This window comes from Lepus europaeus, chromosome 14 (assembly GCF_033115175.1).
Source record: "Lepus europaeus isolate LE1 chromosome 14, mLepTim1.pri, whole genome shotgun sequence".
NCBI lineage: Eukaryota > Metazoa > Chordata > Mammalia > Lagomorpha > Leporidae > Lepus > Lepus europaeus.
Window position 1 is genome coordinate 39,976,898 of NC_084840.1, and position 19,544 is coordinate 39,996,441.

Genomic DNA, 19,544 nt, shown 5'->3' on the forward strand with positions numbered 1-19,544 from the left:
GCGGTCTCTGAGGTCAGGGGTTGGGGCTGGTTTGCTCTCTGCTCTGCCCTCACCACCTAGAAGACGGCCTGGCATGGAGCTGCTCACTCACGTTTCTCGAATGAATTTGTCTTCTTCCATTTTTCTATTTAATCACTTTTTAAATAAAGATTTATCTTTATTTATTTGAGAAGCAGAGTGACAGAGGAAATCTCTATCCACTGGTTCACTCCCTAAATGGCCACGATCACTGGGGCTTGGTCCAGGCCAAATCCAGAAGCGAGGAGCCAAGAACTCCATCTGTGTCCCCACGTGGGTAGCAGAGGCCCAAGTTCTTGAGCCATCTTCCTCTGCAGGGAGCTAGCTCAAAAGTGGAGCATCTGGGACTTGAACCAGCGCTCCACTATGGGATGCTGGCATTGTAGGTGGCAGCTTAACCTGCTGTGCCACAAAGCCGGCCGCCCAGGGTATCTTAGTAGAATCTGGAATGGCCTTGGCAAGTTCTCTTCTACCTCTCAGCACAGCATGTTGGGTTAGGAGCTCCTAGCCACACTGAGTGGGTTTCCTGGTCCCCTGTGCTGGGTGTGTTGCCTGGCCCTGTGGATCCTGGCAGGAGACTGCAGTTAGGAGCCAGAGCCCAGGCACTCTGATGTGGGGTGTGAGTGTGCATGTCTTATCCACTAGGCTGAATGCCCGCCCCGTATCTGACACCTTACCCAGGACCACAGTAACAATCTGCTAACTGTGCCCCTCAAGAAAAAAATTCTCTTCCTCTCCAAGTGGGTCCAGGTCTCCTCTCTGGCTCTCACAGCCCCCAGGGAATGCTGCTGCCTCATTCTCCCCCTCCTCATTCTGGGACAGTTTAAGATCTGTTTCCCTTCTAGACACAGCCCTGGAAGGCACTGAAGAGTTCCTGCCTGTAGGAGTTCCTGGCCCGGGGTGGGGGTGCCCTCCCCTTGGGGGGAGGGGCCCTGTGACTCGTTTCTGAGCAGAGTGGTGGGTCCTCACTTCTGTTGGCTTGTGTCCTGCTTTACTACCTCACGTTAGATTCCGTTATGCTATAGCCGACTGCGATTCCGTCGCGTTCTCAGCTTGCACAGAAGTGGCCACGTTGAGACCCACATGGCAAAGAGCTGAGGGTACCTCTGACCAAAGCCAGCAAGTGCAGAATCCTGCAAACAACGAGAACCCCAATGCGGATTCCTCCCTAGCAGAGCCTCTGAGGAAGCCCCAGCCCCAGCTGACCCCCTGACTGCAACTGAGGCAGAGGACACAGCTAAGCCCCACTGCATGTCACAGACGATACATATGTGATCATGCATGTGTGTAGCTTTAAGACAGTGATGTCCATGCAGTGGGTAAGTCACACCCTCCCCTGTCGGGTGCATGCTCCTAAAAGGCAAGGGTGGTGTTTTACTTAGCTTTGAGGTCCTAGTGCCCGGCACAGGACCCCTATGGACATTTGGGGTCACACTGAACTGGCCTCTTCCTCTTTCTCCTCCAAGAGAACTTTCTAAAACTTTCTAAAATGCTAATTGTCACTCTCTGCTTAAAACTCCCCAATGGCATCCTATCGTTTTTAATAAAAATTGGCTAATTTAGCTTATCCATTAAGGAACCTCACAACGTGTCCTCCAGCTTCTTATTCCAGTCTCTTCTCCACACCATCCAACCCCTCTCGCCCCACACTCCAGCCCTGCTGACTCATCACTCCCCCAACCTGCCCCCCCCCCCCGATGGGGGCAGGGCCCTTGCATGTGAACTCCTACTCATCCTTTCCAGTCCACTGCCACATCACCTCCTCGCTTAGCCCAAGGCCAGCCCCACCACTGTGCTCCTTGGTACTCTGAGCTATTTTCCCACGTACCACACTGGGTTTAAGCCCCACTCCTCTTCTAGTGCGTGTGTGTGTTCTCATCCCAGCCTCTGGCCTGGGAAACCTAGACATGGTTGAACGAGTCCCCGAATGGCATTGATACTAATGCCCAGAGCTGAAGCCAGGTGCTCACAAGTTAAACAAGGCTGAACCAGCTGTGTCAGTGGCTGCACCTGCATTGTGGACTGAGGGTGCCATGCAGGCAACAGAGACAGAGTCTCCTGCTGCTGTTGCTGTCTCCTCATTGTAAGCAAAGGGAGAGAAATGCCCTGGTCCTGCTGGAGAGAGCTGTGTGTGTGTGTGTGTGTGCTAGGACATTAGCCGGGGGACATCTGCTGAGACTCCACTCTTAAAGACCCGGTATAGAAATTCTTTTATTTATTTATTTATTTGAAAGGCAGAGTTAGAGAGAGGCAGATGCAGAGAGAGGTCTTCCATCCACTGGCTCACTCCCCAGATGGCCACAATGGCTGGAGCTGTGACAATCTGGAGGCAGGACCCAGGAGCTTCTTCCTGGGCGCAGGGGGTCCAAGGACTTGGGTCATCCTCTGCTGCTTTCCCAGGTGAATTAGTAGAAAGCTGGATCAGAATTGGAGCAGCCAGGTCTTGAACTGGCACCCATATGGGATGCCGGCACGGCAGGTGGCAGCTTTACCCACTATGCAACGGTGCCACCTCCCCTATGTGGAAATTGAACACTTCCTTCCCCTTGCTAAAATCTTACACGATGGAGCCAGATGGGCTCAGGGGCTCTGTGGCTCTCCCGGGCTTCCTGGTTGGGATCCTTCAGACCCAAGGCCCCCTCTGTCAAAGAAGATGCTTTGTCAGTTGCGTGTAACTTCCTCATCCTGAATGCTTTCCTCACCACTTATTTTTGTTCTACGTGCAGGGCCCATGAGTTCCATAGAAATCTGGCTGCCCAGGAGGGTTGCCGAGGCTGTGCCTCCCTCCTTCACCACTACAGATGTGAACCAAGGGCAGCCTTTTCAGTTACAAACAAGTGTGGGCTCATGGGAGGGGAATCCCAGGAGAAGGGCGGAGTGCAACACCTTACAGTCAGTATCTGAAATTGACAGCCAACGTCTCCCTTTCGGTGAAAATGCAGTCTTGACGCTGCATTTCAACAGGAGTGGTGAAGCTGGCTCAGCTCCCGTGTAGACACGAAAAGCCAGATCACATCTTTTCAATCCATTTCTGATCAGTTCATGGCGGCTTCCAGACGATGAAAACATCTGTGTTTAGGAAACCCACTCTGAAGACGGCTGTTCCACAGCTTTTGGGTCTCCCTGCCTGGGTCTGACTTGCAACAGTGCTGATTCAACCGCCATCCCTTGTTCAGACGGCTGAAAAGCCATATTGAAACTTGGAGGATCACTGTTGCCATGCTCAGACACACCTGGGTGTACACAGAGAAGTCTCTTATGCGTTGCTGCAGACATACTCTGGTCAGCTTGCTTTGCCCTCTCCAGCACCACCACCAAATGCCCCTCAGGTTGTGGAGAGGCAGAAAAGCCTGCGGTTGCCCTTCCCTGAACTCAAGGTGTTGAGCGTTCAGATCGAGTCCCTTCCCTACCCCAGGCCCTGCAGGTGACACAGGAGTCAATTCTTAGGAGGAGGCAGAAGGTAGCAGATGGCAGCAGGGCTGCGTAATGAGGGGGCGTGTTTAGTGACTTTTTGAGTTATGAGGGAATACATGAGGAATAAGCTATTATAACATGGGGTGTGCCCAGGAAGACATCTAATCAGGGCTCAGATAGGAGGAGTGTAGGGGTTGGGGAGTGGGTAGGAATATACAAATGAACTTACTCTTTTGCAGGTTAAAGCCCCAGCCTTAAGTGCTGCCATCCCATACGGGTACCTGTTTGAGTCCCAGCTGCTTCACTCTGATCCAGCTCTCTACCATGGCCTGGGAAAGCAGTAGAGGATGGCCCAAGTGCTTGGGCCCCTGCAGTCGTGTGGGAGACCCAGAAAAAGCTCTTGGCTCCTGGCTTCTGGCTTTGGATTGGCTCAGCTCTGGCCTTTGCCAGGGAGTTAACCCTGTGGATGGAAGACCCTCCCACACCCCCGCTCTGTCTCTACCTTTCTCTGTAACTCTTTTTTTAATTAAATAAAATAAATCTTTTTAAAAAACCTCCAAAACCCTAAATCATATAATTTGCTATTTGCATTTTGTTCTTCCAGATTTTGTCCCCTACTAGTGGCAGAGGGTCCCGAGACTGCATGAATGTTTAAATAAATAAGCCTATTTTTTTAAGTAGTTCTGTTTGAAGATGACAAAATTAATCACGACTGAGCTTCCATATGTAAGGCAGGGTATCAGGCTGCTGGGGTCGGGAGTTCCCTACAGAGGACACAGCTGCTCTCCCCCCTCAGGGGTCTTCCAGAGAGAGTGAAGAGTGCACTAGCAGCAGGAAGCATAGGAGGGTGCTGAGTGGGCGGTGCTGGTGCAGGGACCTGTGGGAGGAGGAAGTGGGTGCAGGCTGGGCCATCAGAGAAGACCTGCAGGACAGGCGGCGCAGCTGGAATGACCGTGGGAGAGAAGTTCTAGAGAGGACAGTGAGCCCAGACGGTGAGAAAGGCAGTGTGGCCAGAGAGGATCTGGAAGGTGTCATGAGCAATCCAGCGGGAGATGTGAGTTGGGTAAAATGGAAAAGCCCCAGAAGGGCAGCCCACATGTTCTCATGTTCTCCCATGGAGGGGCAGGCAATAAATGGCTGAAGGAGGTAACGTGTCTTGGAGAAGGAAAGTCAGAATAGAAGGAACTCACGTATATGTCTCTTGGCCCACCCAGAGGAGGGGAGGAGTGGTCCCAGACCTCCAATCTGCCCCGGGCCAAGGTGGGAAAGGGGAGTTAAGATAACAGGAAAAGGCATTCTGGGAACACAAGGTGGAGTCCCCCTTGACCCTCCTAGATGAACAGCTAGAGTTCTGGCTTCTCTGTGTCTCTCAGGTTTCCTTGGCCTGGGCTGGTCCCCTAGAGCTAAGGTAATGGGGGAAACCAAGGAGCCAGTCCCACGATTAGCCAGAGAGCCTCCATGAAGCCAGGCCACGCTGGGAAAGCAGTCTGTAAGTCTTCCTGCTCCCACCTCCAGACTATGGAGTTCACCCTTTCGGAAGTGTCTGCTGGGCTTCCCCACTGGAGGGGAGCCACAGAAGTCATCTGCTTCTCCACGTCAGGAGATTGCTAAAGGCCTAGTGAGTTGGACCCAACGATGGGCCTTCCTTGTGGGCAGAGCACTTAGGGTTTCAAGGAGCAGAGCCGTGCTTGGCTAGCATGAGTGGAGGCAAGTTTGTTAGGGAAGCTCTGCAGAATCTGACCTAACCTCAGGGAGGACCCAGACCCCTGCCAGGCCTTACGGGAACGGGCTCTGGGAGGCCACCCGTGCGTGAGGCTTCCTACTTTCTCACTCCGTGCTTGCACGCAGTGCCGCGGCTTCTCTTGACACCTCTGGTGCTCCCGTCTCTGCTTACCTGGACGTCCTGTGCTCATTCCTGGCTTATTCCTCATTGCTCTCTCATGTGCCCCTGGGCCCCAAGATTCATGATCTTTCTGCACAGGTCCTGTAAGAAGCGTTTCTAGGTCCCACAAACGGAATCCAGCGGACCAGCTCGTGTTTTTACTCCAAGTCGTTAGCCAGCCTGGGGATGAGCTGTCTTGGGATTAGTGTCCTTCCTACTCTAAGCAGCTCTGGGCTCAGAATGGGCCTTTGGTACCTAGTGTTTCCATTCATGGAGCTGGGCAGGCTGTCTCTGAGAAGGGCATGTGGGCTGCCAACTGGCATCTCTCATGTAGTTTTACATCCCTGAATATGGGCATGGCTGTCTACATAGGGCCAGACTTCACAGTTTCTGAAGATAGAGAGAAGTGCCTGGCAGGACCAAACCCCTCTGCTGTTGCTGGTGCTACCACCAAGGGAGCAGAGCGGCAGCGGCCTGGGAAGAAAGGGCCTCTGGGTGCTGAAGATGCCCGTTCCAGAAATAGCTGTGTATTGAGTATTTGTGATGTGTAGGGCAGATTCTGGGCTAGCAACACTACATCTGGGTCTTCCTTGGTATGAAATGCCAGGGGTTACAAGCCTGCTTTTGAAAAAAAAAAGCATGTCTTTTAGAATGTAATACATGTACATTATTTGATAGATCTCAAACCCGGATTTCAGAAAGTTTCAGCTTTCCCCCAATGCCCACTGCTCTTGGCGGCATGGTTAGACTGGCAGGATGATCACATACTCCGACCCAGGGCAGGATCCCTTCTGAGGGTCACACCTGCCAGCTGCCAGCTGCCTCCGGCCAAGGGCTCTGCAGGCAGACTGCACACTCAGGCAGCCTGGGCTTCTCAGCTGTGTGGCTGGGCGGTGACAGTGAGGATTCCCAGGAGCTGGGAGGCTAAGCGTCTGCGCTGAGTGTGGACAGGGTCCTCCCGTTGCTTTCACTGGGATACCTGACTGGGGGCTGGCATCTCCTAGAACAGCGGCCCACTACAGAGAGTGGCTCTCCTAGGAACTGGCAGCTACTTTTTCTCCCCACTAGGGAACCAAATTAGGGGCAAACATAGGCCTGGTTCTCAGTCTGAAGAATTACCCAGCTCCTGAGTTAACACCTGAATAAACTCTGGGCCTTTTTTTTTTCTTCTTAGCCCCATTGTGTGTGTTTTTTATGTGGGAGGGGAGATTGGGGGTGGGGGGGGGAATTAGGTTCAGTCCTTCCATGACATGTGTGTGTGTGTGTGTGTTTAAAACATTTATTTAATTATTTGAAAGGGAGAGTTAGAGAAGCAGAGGCAGAGACAGAGCCAGAGAGGTCTTCCATCCGCTGGTTCACTCCCCAGATGGCCACAATGGCTGAAGCTGCGTCAATCCGAAGGCAGGAGCCAGGAGTTTCCTCTGGGTCTCCCATGGGGGTGCAGGGGCCCAAGGACTTGAGCCATCTTCTACTGCTTTCCCAGGCCATAGCAGAGAGCTGGATCAGAAGTGGAGCAGCCAGGACCTGAACTGGTGCCCATATGGGATGCTGGTACTGCAGGCAGTAGCTTTACCCACTACGCCACAGGGGCGGCCCCATCCACGATGTATTTTTAAAAATGTGAAGGGATACAAGTGTCTGATTCCCAGGAATTGTTGGCTGGAAGATCTCTTGGTTTCAGAGTGAAGCGAGTCTTCCCCTGACTGACTGAGCAGCAGGTTGCTTTGCTCACTGGAACAGTATTGTTACATAAACAAGCCAGAGACTTCTGGGCTGCAAGCAAAGCCAACATTTCCATCTGAATTTTAGCCGATCAGGGTGTCTGGACCAATCCAGGCTCTGCAGTTTCAAATCTCCTGAGCTTGCAGCTGTTTTCCCTCTGTCCACTAAATGCTGTACAGCTTTGGAGAACTGTGCAAAGCACTCTTGCAGGCTTCACTGGGGCTGCATCCTCCCGCCCAGTAATGCTGGCTGATGCTCCTTTCCCTGCCCTGCTGCTGCTGGTGACAACCACCCAGTATGCAGGGGCCTGAGCTTGGGGGAGGGGGCCTCAGAGACTGCTCAGGCCTTCTTGGCTTCAGGACAGTCTGGTTTGTTCTTCAAATAACTCGAGAATTATGTGCAAAATATGCGAAGGTCACATTAGCTGACTGCATCCATAGATAAATGTGCAGCACAAGGGCTTGTTTACACATCAGCCACTGCACCGCCAAACCAGCGGCAGCTAGCAGCCCCGCCAACGTAACAAAACCCTCCTGCAGAGATGCACTTGAAATTTGCAGCTTTGCAAGGATGGCGCCCTCAGCACACCTTCTTTAAATTTGCATATTTGTGAAAAGAACACACACCCGTAGAAAGAATTTTCGCCGAGTTTAAAAGCTAAAATGGTCCCCTGGATTTGCTTTCTGGAGAACACACGCCCAGAACTTTATTGCAAATTAAAAAAATATATAGTTGCATAAAGCCAGACATCAGCAAGCCTCCATGGAAGGGTGGAAAATCAATCGTATATCTTTAACCCGCAGAAGTTTAAAAAGACCTTTTTTTTTTTTTTTTTGTTAGCTAACAATGGAAACTTTTTTTTAAGTGTTTCCCTCCCTCGGTCTTGCCAAGCAATAGAAAAAAAAAAAAAAAAAGAAGAAAAGAAAAACTTGTTCCGCTGAGTTCAACCCCAGACAGGCTCACAACTTCCTTCCTGCCTTCCTCCCCCGAGCCCCCGCCTTTCTCCCTCCTCCCTCCCCCCCCACCAACTTTTTTTTTTTTTTTTTAAATCTTACATTGAACAAACACCGAAGTGGCCGGGAGCAGCCGCTGGCAGGGGTAGCGTCTCCCCGGCTGAGCCGGCCCCTCGCCGAGCAGCCTCCCCTCTTTCACAGTCCTTTTTACGGTCTTCCCAAGCGTGCTGGGGCTATCATTCCGGAGCATTTGTACTCTGAAAGCAGTCTCTTCCCTCTGAGGTCTGCGGCTCCGGGCATGTAGTCTGCACAGCAGCCGGGAATCCGAGGAATTGCAGGTAAGTTGGCGGCTTTTTAATGGCTCTCGCCTCCGAGCCCGTTTTCCCCTCGCTCTCTGCTCGGCGCGGATCCGGGCATTCCGGGTTCCCAGCACACAGGGCCGGGCTGGGGAGACGGAGCAGGGGCGCCGGGGGGCGCGGGAGCCACCAGAGTTTTCGGTGCCTCGTCGCGCCCGCCTTCCGGGCTGTTGGCTGGACGCAGTCTCCCCCGCGCGCTGCCGGCCGGCCCGGGCTCCGGCCGCTGGGCGGCTCGGCCGGCGCCGGGCGAGGCTGCTGGGGATGTGGAGGAGCCCTGCACCCCCGGCCGCGCCACGCCTGGGGCTTTGAGCGCCGTCCCCCACCCCCGCCCGGGAGGTGTGTGGAGCCCCAGGCTCTGCGCGCCCGGCTGCAGCCACGCTAGGCCGGGAGCTCCCCGGAGGGGGCGCGGGTCCCGGAGCCCGCGGGGGCAGCCGCGGCCTGGGTAACAGGGCGCGCAGAGGCCGGGCTCACACTCACACGCCCGCACGCACGCGCGCGCACACACACATGCACACACATACACGCACGTTCCCCGCGCCGCGGGGGGCGGCGGCAGGGGTCCCCGAGCTTCGGTTCCGGTACGAGGACCTTGCCGAGCCTCGGGCACGCGCATGCTAGCAAAACACTTGTTTAGGAACAGGCGACAACCCCAGTACTTGAAAAACGCTTGGGCCGCGCGGCCCCGTCGCCCGCCCAGGCCGTGGTAGGCCGAGAGACAGAGCCCCAAGGCCAGGGTCAGGAAGGTAAAATGCGAGCACTCAAACGCCCCCCGCCCCCAGATCCCGGCGCTCGCGGCGGCTCTGGGACGCAGGGCCCGCTCCGATTCCGACAGAGGCAGTCTCTCTCCGTTGCCCCGAGAGGGTGGAGCAGGGCTGCCCCCGAAACCCCTCGGTAGCCAGCGTTGGCTCAGACCGAGGAGACCGGAGATGGTGGCGCGGGGGCCTCACCCTGGGGAAGCTGGGAGACGCCGCCCCCGCACACAGCACATTTGGTGGCCAAGTGATTGTGCCTCGTGCCTCGCCCATCTGCGTGTTTCCGACCTGAATCTTATAACTGGGGCTTTGAAGGGACCTCGGTGCGCATCCCAACGTGGAGGTGATGTCCGATTTCAGAGGGTGGGGTGGGGTGGGGGTGGGGCATCCCCAGAAAAATGCGCCCTGGCAGTCGCGTTGGCGGCGGGGACAGCCGTCCAGTGCCGGCACGTGTGCTCGCCTAGCCCCGCAAGCCCCGCGGGTGAAGCGTCCACGGAGTGGGCTCCCGGGCTCCGTGGGAGCTCCGCCGGCGGGATTCCCCCGCCTCCTGCCCCGCGCCCTTCGGGCCTTGACTTGTCTTCTTGTGTCTCCACAGCGGCGCGCGTGTGTATGGAGCGCGGGGCGGGGGGCGCGCCCGCAGTCGCGCCCCCGGCCCGCCGCCCAGGCCATGCCGCCCTCTCGGTGCGCGGAGCCGCGGCCGCCGCGCCTCCAGGGCTGAGCCGCGAGCGGCGGGAGGAGGCGGCGCCGGCTGCGGAGCGGGAGCGGGAGCCGCGGCGGCGGCGGGCAGCGCGGCGGACCCAGTACTATGGCTGTGTACTGCTATGCGCTCAATAGCCTGGTGATCATGAATAGCGCCAAGGAGGGCAAGAGCGGCGGCGGCGGCCCCCGGGCCAGCGGCAGTCAGACGCCCCCGTCCTCGGGGAGGGCCACGCTGAGCCCCGGCAGCGTTTTCAGCCCCGGGAGAGGCACCTCTTTCCTCTTTCCCCCAGCCGAGTCGCTGTCGCCCGAGGAGCCCCGGAGCCCCGGGGGCTGGCGGAGCGGCCGGCGCAGGCTGAACAGTAGCAGCGGCAGCAGCAGCAGCGTGAGCAGCCCGAGTTGGGCGGGCCGCCCTGGAGCTGACGGGCAGCAGGTGGTGGCCGCCGGCACTCTCTCGCCGCCGGAGCCCGAGGAGGCCAAGAGGAAGCTGCGGATCCTGCAGCGCGAGCTGCAGAACGTGCAGGTGAACCAGAAAGTGGGCATGTTCGAGGCGCACATCCAGGCGCAGAGCTCCGCCCTTCCAGCGCCCCGCAGCCCACGGCCGGGCAGGGCTCGCTCGCCCTCCCCCTGCCCCTTGCGAAGCAGCAGCCAGCCCCCAACAAGGGTCCTGGTTCAGTCCGCCCCGGGCGAGGAGCGCAGGACAAAGTCTTGGGGGGAGCAATGCCCAGAGACTTCCGAGGCCCACTCGCCGAGGAGAGGGGTGCCCAGCCGTTGCCCCTCGAAGGACACGGAAGGAGTGGCACCACTCCCTGGCCTGGACACCCCAGCAGGAGCAGTGGCCCTGCACCCAGCCACTTCGGTGAGAACGGAGAAGGGAGTCCCTGCCAGTCCCCCCGGTGGCTCACCCACAGCTACGGACATTGACAAGACGGGCTCTTCTTCGGGAACTCCGAGCTGCCAAGCTCCCTCCTTGGGGCTGGGCAGAGTGAGCTTCGTGGTGGCCACAGACCCGGCAACAGCCGCATCCACCTGGCCGCCACGTCCCCACGCCCCCGCCCTCGCTGAGCCATCTGAGAGGGCCTGCGAGCCTGGGGGAGCAGTCTCCCGGGAGACCCTGGCCTCTGAGATGCGGGGACAGTTTTTGGACAGCGACGGCACAGGCCCAGCCCCGGAGAGGGCCAGGGCTTGCAGCAGAGAACCCACTGGGAATGTGGGGATGGGAACTCTGCCCTGTGGCCTCCCAGGCTCCAGGGTGCCTGAAGCCGGCAAAAGGCCAGAGGAGACGACTGTGAATGCGCAAAGCTCAGAGGCCCAGGGCTGGGCCAGGCCGCCTGGAGTCCTGGGCTCTGGAGGCCCCGGGGAGGCCCCAGGTGGGGTCCCAGTGATCCGGGGGCCACGGCAGCGCACTGACCGAGTGGAAGAAGGGTCTGCACTGCTGGGCTTACTTGGGGGCCGCTGCCCGGCGCAGCCAGTGGCCCAGGAGATGGAGGCGGGAATTCCTTCTGGCAGAATGCTGGAGCCTTTGCCCTCTTGGGAAGCAGCGACAGATCTGAATGACCCTCAGTGCCTTGCTGGGGACAGGGTGAATGTGCAGCCTGGGCACAACAGGGCTTGGCTGGGCACCGTGGGGGAGGCCGGGCTGGCCTGGACGTGCAGCACACGGGCACCATTGCAGGGGACAATGAGGTGGGAAGGCCTGGCGCAGGACAGAGACGCACAGCCTGGGCCAGAGCTGCTGTCCCCAGAGGGGAAGGACAGACCTCTGGCGAGAGAGACCCGCGGCCCCAGCAGCATTCCCGCGGTCATCATTACGGACGTGGGTGCCCAGGAGGACGGAGGCTTGGAGGAAGCCCAGGGAAGCCCCCGGGGCCACCTGCCAATGAGGAAACTCTCGTCTTCCTCGGCCTCCTCCACGGGCTTCTCCTCTTCCTATGACGACTCAGAGGAGGACATCTCCAGTGACCCCGAGCGCACCCTGGATCCCAACGCCGCCTTCCTGCATACCCTGGACCAGCAGAAACCCCGAGTGGTAAGTCTGGCCCCGAGATCTTTCTAGAACCCATGCTGATATCAGCAGACCTTTGATGTTCCATTTGTTCTCTGTCTTGCTTTGTCCCGAGTCATGAAGACTGTAACCAGGGCTCTGGGCAGTCACAGCTCATACTTCCTTCCAGCTGTGTTTGCTGGGGGGAGGGTGGCGTGGTGGTGGTGATGGGGTACATAGAGGCACGGACCGTGCACTTCGTAGTTTGGACAGCAAATCTGAGTCACTCCTGCTGCTGTTTCCATGCTCATCCTAAAAAACAGGTTTTCACCGGAGCGCTTTGTACATCAGCGCTCTTCTTGGGAAGATGGGATTCATGCGTGCAGCCAGAAACTTGCTGGGTAATCCTCGAAGACAGCGAGAATGCTGAGTGTAGCTTTTGCCCGATCAGGCGAAACACTTAAGGCTGTGATTCATTGTGGCTTATGGCACCTGACCAGGATGTCATCCAGTTAACTCAGCCTCTGCCGAGAGGCCAGCAAAACCTGGCCCGGGGCCCCGGAGCCCGTAGATGTGGTCGCGCTGGTCTGTTGGGTGAGGAGCCGCCGAACCTCAGTGACTTGAGGCCTGGACATCGTAGTGTCAGTGTGGGCAGAGTAACTCAGGTGCGGTTTGATGTTTGAATTAAAGAGCCGGGCGGGAGGGCAGTATCTTTGCTGGAATGTTACATTAGGTTGGACTGCTGGAGAGAAGCACCTGGGTGCTGTCTCCAGGATCGGTACCTCCTGCTAGGTGAGCTTGTAGGCCAGTACACATGCTGGGCAGGTGTGCTGTCAGGTGCATCTCTGGGTTCATCACACTGACGTCTCCCTCTGGCTGCAGCTGTAGACAGGAGTTTTTCTCCTCTGCATGGTTAATCTCAGTCGTAGACTGTCTTCGCTGCAGGATCAGAGGACCTAACAAGACGTAAGTGATGGCGCTAGCACTGCTGACAGGGGCTGGACTTTGTCTTTGCTCCTCCAGAGTCTGGGGAATTTCCCAGCTCCATGGGGGGGGGGGGGGCTGTTGTGCTGCCTTGAGGGGTAGAGTTGGCATTTTATTGTCGGTAGCCTTCTGACTTCATGTTGAATATCAAACACTAGTCACTGCACCTGGATCGTTTTCTCCTGCACAACTTGCTGTTTCCATGCCACGTCCCTCGCTAAGATGTCTGCACTCCAAAAGCATGCTTCTGTCTGATTCCACGTCACAAGTCACAGCCTGAATCTGTGGAGGCCAAGCATTTCTCCTCCTGAAACTCTGCTTTCTGATGATGACCCGGAGGCAAATATGTATGCAAAATCTGGCCCCAGTCACCCTGGCATTTTGTGGGCAGCACAAGGCCCGCACCTGCTGTTGGCTATGGGCACAGCACCTTTAGGAGGGCGGTCCTCCTGGAAGGGGACGGTGGTGCAGGACGGGTGGAAAATGCTCTCTGAAGGTGTGGCCCACACCTACAGCAGGTAGAGAGCTAGTGAGTGAGGCGTGCATGGACCCAGGCGTCTTGTTCGCTGTGCAAACCCTGAAGCGTGGTCACACACCGCCACTTCATTCCTCCCGCTCTCCATTCGCCCTTTCTGGCTGCAGATTAGCAGCCGCGAGTGGCTGATTACCAAAGTGGTTTAAATGTCCTATGTTTGGAAAGAGCTCTTGTCTGGAACTAAGGGAGATAAACAATGACAGGGGATCCTTTTGTTTCTTTTGCTGGAGGGCTACCAGTGGACAAATCAGAGGCTGAAGTGGTGTTTTCAAGTTAGCTAACAGCTCCCCAGGTAGCAAGGAGGCTGGCTTGTGGTCCAGCCTACCTCCCATCTCTAAGCGGGTTTTCAGACGCCCACAGCAGAGAGCCAGGGGAAGTTCCCCTGCTGGCTTCCGTCTCTGAATCATGTGAGGTGCTGGGGAGTGGGAGACGGGGGCGTGGGTGGGTCACCACCTGGAAATTATGGGACGCTGGGACTTCTGAGCTTCAGTGGAGTGCTTACAGGATAAGGAAGGCTTGCGTCTCCTTGCACAGATTGTTAGGCCGGGGCCTTAGCTCGGACATCAGAACATCTGCTCACTAGGCCAAAACTCACTGGACGGCCTGAGATTGATGTTTTGTCTACAGGGGCCAGACACCATGACCAACTGGGCATTTGGGCCGGGTTCGAACCTGAGCTAGTGCCGTTGGCGGTTCTGCAGGGGCAGCACCAATGGCGTCCTGTCCTCCTTTCTGAACTCTGCCGCTTCCGTCCACACTGCTGGCCTGCACCGTAGCCCTGCACGCTCGCTCCCACCCGCCCGCACGCCCTCAGCCTCACGCAGGCCCACACACGCTCAGGCTCAGCGTCACTCTCCATCCGCTCACTCACACCCAGAGGTTTGAAGTGGCACGCTCAGTGTTCCAGGAGTGTGAGCACCGCCTCAGAGACGGGTCTTTATGCCGCCGCCCTGCCTTCCTGACCCTTTGGAGCCTCGTGTTCCTGCGGAGGAGTGGTCGCTGTGTTGGACAGCAGGGGCTCCCGGGCAGCCCCTCCACACTCCCCGTTCTCCAGCAGAGCCTCCTCGCGCTGAGCGCTGTGCTCTTTCACAAAACCACAACTAACAGTCAGCAGGTCCTCCCTCTCCTTTGTCTTTCCATTGAAGAGCACCTGGGCCATTGAACACCAGGCTTAAGGTACGGCATGAACGTATGGGTGCATCTTACTTTAAAAAAAATCCCAGATTTTATTGATGCATTCCAAAAACTTCTATCCATTTTGTGTACAAACAAAACAAAACAGCACAACACTGGGTTGGCTCCCTGGGGGGTTTATATAAGAAAGTACAGTATACATCCCCTGCCTTCTTGGTGCTTAAAAAAAAAGCCAGGGAAGCAAAATCCCAGTGCCCCGCCCACTTTTTGTATTGACTGATTTTGTTGTCATTTTCTTCTCCTTTTTGCCCCCTTTTAGTGAGAAAATAACTCATACCCATGGGGGGGGGGACCTCAGGATGTTTACAATGGTTTTACATGGTTTGAAAAAGCGTATAAAAACTTGATTTGGGGGTAAACCAAAGTGAACTTAAAAGCCTTAGGAAAGAATGCACTTTAAAAATTAAATCTGGTGGTGAGTGCTTGCACGTGGGAAGTTCTGGCCTGGATGAGGTGTTGAAGGTGCAGACGGGTGGGACCGAGTTCAAGGCAGCCTTCTTCCCACAGGTGTGTGCAAGCATGCTTCTGGCAAGACGTCCGCAGCTTCCAGATCTAGGAGGACCCCGAGTCACTGACGTGAGGTCTGGGTGTTTCTCTGACCTGTTTGGGGACGAGGACACCAGGACCCAAATGGTGAAGGGGCCACAGGACATGCCTAGGCTCTGCCTCTTAGACTCGTTTGGTTTTCTCCTTTTAAGATGTACCTATTTTAATTTTTTAAGTAAACAAGATTTATTTATTCACCTGAAAGGCAGAGTGACAGAGAGAGTGAGGCAGAAGGAGCGAATCTCCCACCTGCTGGTTCACTTCCTGAATGCCTGGGGTAGCAGGGGCTGAGCCAGGCCACAGCCAGGGACCTGGACCTGCATCAGGGTGTCCCTTGTGAGTACGTGGGCCATCAGCTGCTGCCACATTAGCAGGACGCTGGATCAGAAGCACGGGGTAGTTGGGACTGGACCCAGACCCCCTGATAAACGGATGTGGGTGCCTGAAGCAGTGGCTTAAGCTGCTGTTCCATAATACCCGCCCCTGGAATTTGCACACGGCCAGGGGATGGCGCCCTGGAGTCCGTCTTGTTCGATTCCATGATGCTGTGATTCTGGACATTGGATTCCAGACCAGCTGGATGTGCGGGATGCATCGGGGTGCCTGGATGTGTGACAAGATCCTTTGGTGCCGACCTCGGGCCACGCTGAGGCCAAAACTGGGCACCTTAAGTTTGTGCTTTCACATGAGGGCAGTTGATTGATTGGCCTCTTCAGAAGAATGGTTCTTGGTAATTCAACATTGGGAAGGCGTGGGCCACGATGACCGCACACTACTGAAGATTTCCGTGAATAAGCACACTGGTCACGGAGGCAGTGCAGGGAGGAGGTGAGAATGCCAGTCTGAAAGCACAGGGCGCTCTGTGGCTTTGGGCCCCTCAGGTGAGCCAAAACAGCATTTCCCAGACCTTGTGTTTTCCAAAGATAAAAGTACTCGGCCAGCTCAAAATTCTTCTCAAATGAAGGTGGGGTACAGAGGAAAAGGTTGCTTTTCAGCGTTGTCCCTTGTATGCAGGTGTGGAGGCTTTGCCAAGGTACAGCTCACAACTTTCCTAGCCTTTATGTTTTCCAGGGCAGTCTCTCGAACCAACCACTTGGTTGCTGCTTTCGGAGCAATGCAGTTGTGGTATTGCAAAAATCATTTTGGGGACTTTTGTTTTTAAGCGCTGAATGGCTGTGGAGTGACTTTTCTGATTTCTGTTGGCGCCTATCTCCAACTGTAAGTGCAGATTAGATTAGTCCTGTGTAGTTTATTTATATTCCTAGGAGTATTGATAACATTGTTGGGCTTGTTTTATCTTCTCCGGTTTCAGCTTGGTTATCAAAAGGTAGGATTTTAAATTATTGAATGGAAAGAGTTTTCTATCTTGGTAGGAAAGACTGTGTAGCTCTGAGATCATCAGGTGATTTGGGGTTAACTCAGGAACTAGAACGCTCTTGCTGTGTCACATGTCAGCACAGAGGGTTCTGGGGTTTTGTTAGAGAACTTGGCCTTGTGGGGTGGGCACGTTGTGCTCTCAGTCCCATGACACATTGCCTGGCAATGATTTTTCACGTTGTGCCGAGGTGGAGCTGGCAGTGTGAGCGATGTGTTTTTTTCCCCAAGCCACACCAGACCCAACTGCGAGCTCCATGGCAGTGTGAACAGTCCGTTACTGTGGACCTGCTGCCTGCTTAGAATTTCGTATTCCCAGTTCTCCTGAGAGGGGTGTCCTTGCTGTGGCGGCACACTGTTAACCTATGAAATCAAGCACCCGGGGCCCTGGCCCATCTCCACAGCATGGAGCAGAAACACCCAGCTCCGACCTCAGACCCGAGGCTCCCGTCCTGACGGCGGGCAGAATCTGCCAGGCCGATCCCATGACTATATTCCAGCTCAACTTGCCGTGGTTCTGCCACCAGCCTTGTGTGTCCTCGAGGTCCTTGTCATCTCCTCACCGGCCTGCCTCGTTCACCCTGGGCTGCAGTGAGGACAGCAGCCCTGACGCGTTTCCCCAGAAGTGAACGCCGTTGTCCTGAAGACAGTTCACGTCTCCTTGGATCCAAGAGACCATAAATACACAGGGTCTCCTTAGGAAGCCAGGTCCCTGTGCTTGCTGTTAATAACCAAAACTTTCCTGTAGCTTCCATAAGGAACCAGATCTGGGTCTGGGAGCGGCCCTGGGCTCATTTCCTCCTGTATCGTCCTTTTACAGCTGGGGGCAGCAGGTCAGAGCGTTCACTGCACTTCTGGGACCCTTTTTACCTTCTTTTCACTTAAAAATCTCTTTTGTGGATAAGCTTCTTGTTCACCCTTAAAAATCCACCAGGGCTTTAGGATTAAAAAAAAGTTTTAAAAATTTTTTAAAAAATTTATTTGAAAGGCAGAGTTGCAGAGAGGGTGAGAAATCTTCCATCCACTGGTTTACTTGTAACCCAAATGGCTGCAGTGTTCCGGATTGGTCCAGGCCAAAGCCAGGAGCCTGGAACGCCACAGCATGGGCCTGGGCATGTGGGCCACCTTCCGCTGCCTTCCCAGGTGCATTAGCAGTGAGCTGGATTGGAAGTGGAGCAGCCGAGACTTGAACTAGGCAGAGTGTGTTTGGAGAGGGCGCTGGGCCCCTTGGAAGAAATCTGTGTAGCAATGTCTGGATTTTGTTGAAGTTCCATTTTTATCCTCCTCAGTGTAGTGCTGGAAAGAGGCCGGAGTGGAAGTGCTTTCTGCAGGATTGGCGCTTCTAAGCGACCTGTGACCTCACAGGCTGGGAGGAGCCCAAGTTTGCCCATTTGGAATAGGGCGAGTTGCTTGCAGCTGCCTCTTGTTCAGTGGCAGGGTTGGGGAGTCCTGTTCGGCTTAGGCTCTGGGAGACAGGCTGAATAGCTTGGTCAGCAGGAGTGCACGGTGCCACAAGGGCCAAGGTCAGCCAGGACACCTTGCAGAGTGTCTGTGTGGGAAGACCACTCCGAGGTCTCTTCCTCAAGCCAGGGCCTTCCTGGCCTGGGCGCCGAGGAGTGACTTGTAGTAGTGATTCCACTGGTACACCAGCCCATGGACTTTTGAGTAACTTGTCAGGCTTGTTTCTCCACAGTTCCATGAAGAATTCTCTGTGAGAAATCTGATCTTTTCCCCTTGTTGGCTTTCCTTGGGCATTTTATTGACTTGATGTTACGTAATGGAAACCCATTCAACAACAGGTGTCTCTTCAGGCCACTATTCAGCGCTGCATTTTGTATTTCCTGAAATGTTGACTTCTGTTTTGCTCCAAACCAGCTGCTAAGTGTGATACATAACCAAAAAGTAGGAGCCATGGATGAGCAGGAAGCAGAATGTACCTCCGTGTACATACTTGTGTTTGATTGATCTGGGGCAAGGGGAAGATGGGATTTTATTTTTCCATCTCTGAATATATAGAACATGTCTCCACCTGGGCTGATGGCGGTGGATTTTCCCTTAGCAGATTCTCCCTTGTAAGCTCACTGTTACCCTATTAACCTAGCATTTTACTTTTGTGGTAAGATTGTGGGCGGAAAGGGAAAATGAAATGATACAGCATCTCAAGCAAAGGAACTCGGATGATTTCGAATGACCTGGTGACCAGATTACGTAGGGTCTAATAAAAATATATGTGTGAACGACGCAGGGTCAGGGCCCGTCCTTGGCCAAGAAGCAACACAGGGCGCAAAGCTGGTCTCAGTGCATTGAGGGAGGCTGCAAATGAGGTGCAGTTGCCTGTGGCTTGTTGGGTCCTGGAGTGATTTTCTTTCTTTATTCTTCTTTTTTTTAAGGATTTATTTTTTATTATTTATTTGAAGGGCATAGTGACACAATGGGAGGGACAGAGAGAGAGAGAGAGAGAGAGGGAAAGATCTTCCATCTGTTGGCTTACTCCCCAGGTGCCTGTAACAGCCAGGGCTGGGCCCATCTGCTGCCTCCCTGGCACATTAGCAGGAAGCTGGATTGGAAGTGGAGCAGCTGAGACTTGAACCAGGCACTCCAATGTAGATTGCAGGCATCCGCAGCGGCCCCTTAAACCCACTACCCACAACACCCACCTCTCTTTGCCCCTCTTAAAGGGTTCTCTGTATCCTGCCTCCTCCCATTTAGTTAGGATAAATAAACCATAAGAAGCTGTAATACATTTTATATTAGGAGTGCTTAATTGTTTTTGGACACTGTGGGGTGCTGAGGAGTTTAGCCCACCCCCAGCCGGGGATTTGTGCCCTGCTGACTGGCTACAGGCTGGAGGAGGGGGCCCACCCCTGGCTCACCCCCCACCCCCAGCTCAGTCTGGGATCCTTCTTGGTATGCTGCAAGTTGGTGGGACCTGGGCAATGACCCGGGAGGTCACCGCACCCCCAGGCAGTTCCCAGCAAGTGTTTTTCCAATTTCCCCGACATTCTTTCCAGGCTCAGCTCAATTTGTTTTCATCTTCTCTATGGCAATTGATGACGGAATTGTAAGATGTATAATTCAGCAGGATCTCCTGTTAAGTGCTGCTTCATCCATTGTATAGGAGCTGGTGTTTGCTC

At 55.1% G+C, this 19,544-nt stretch overlaps 1 protein-coding gene across 1 annotated transcript in view; it reads left to right on the forward strand.

Moving 5' to 3' along the window:
* The first annotated feature begins 9,872 nt into the window (after positions 1-9,872).
* Positions 9,873-19,544, forward strand: part of ITPKB (inositol-trisphosphate 3-kinase B) — a 95,563-nt gene continuing 85,891 nt past the window's right edge. Inside the window, exon 1 of the mRNA XM_062210485.1 lies at positions 9,873-11,822. Coding sequence (XP_062066469.1) covers positions 9,903-11,822 — 1,920 coding nt within the window. The 5' untranslated portion in view covers positions 9,873-9,902. The remainder of the gene's footprint in view (positions 11,823-19,544) is intronic.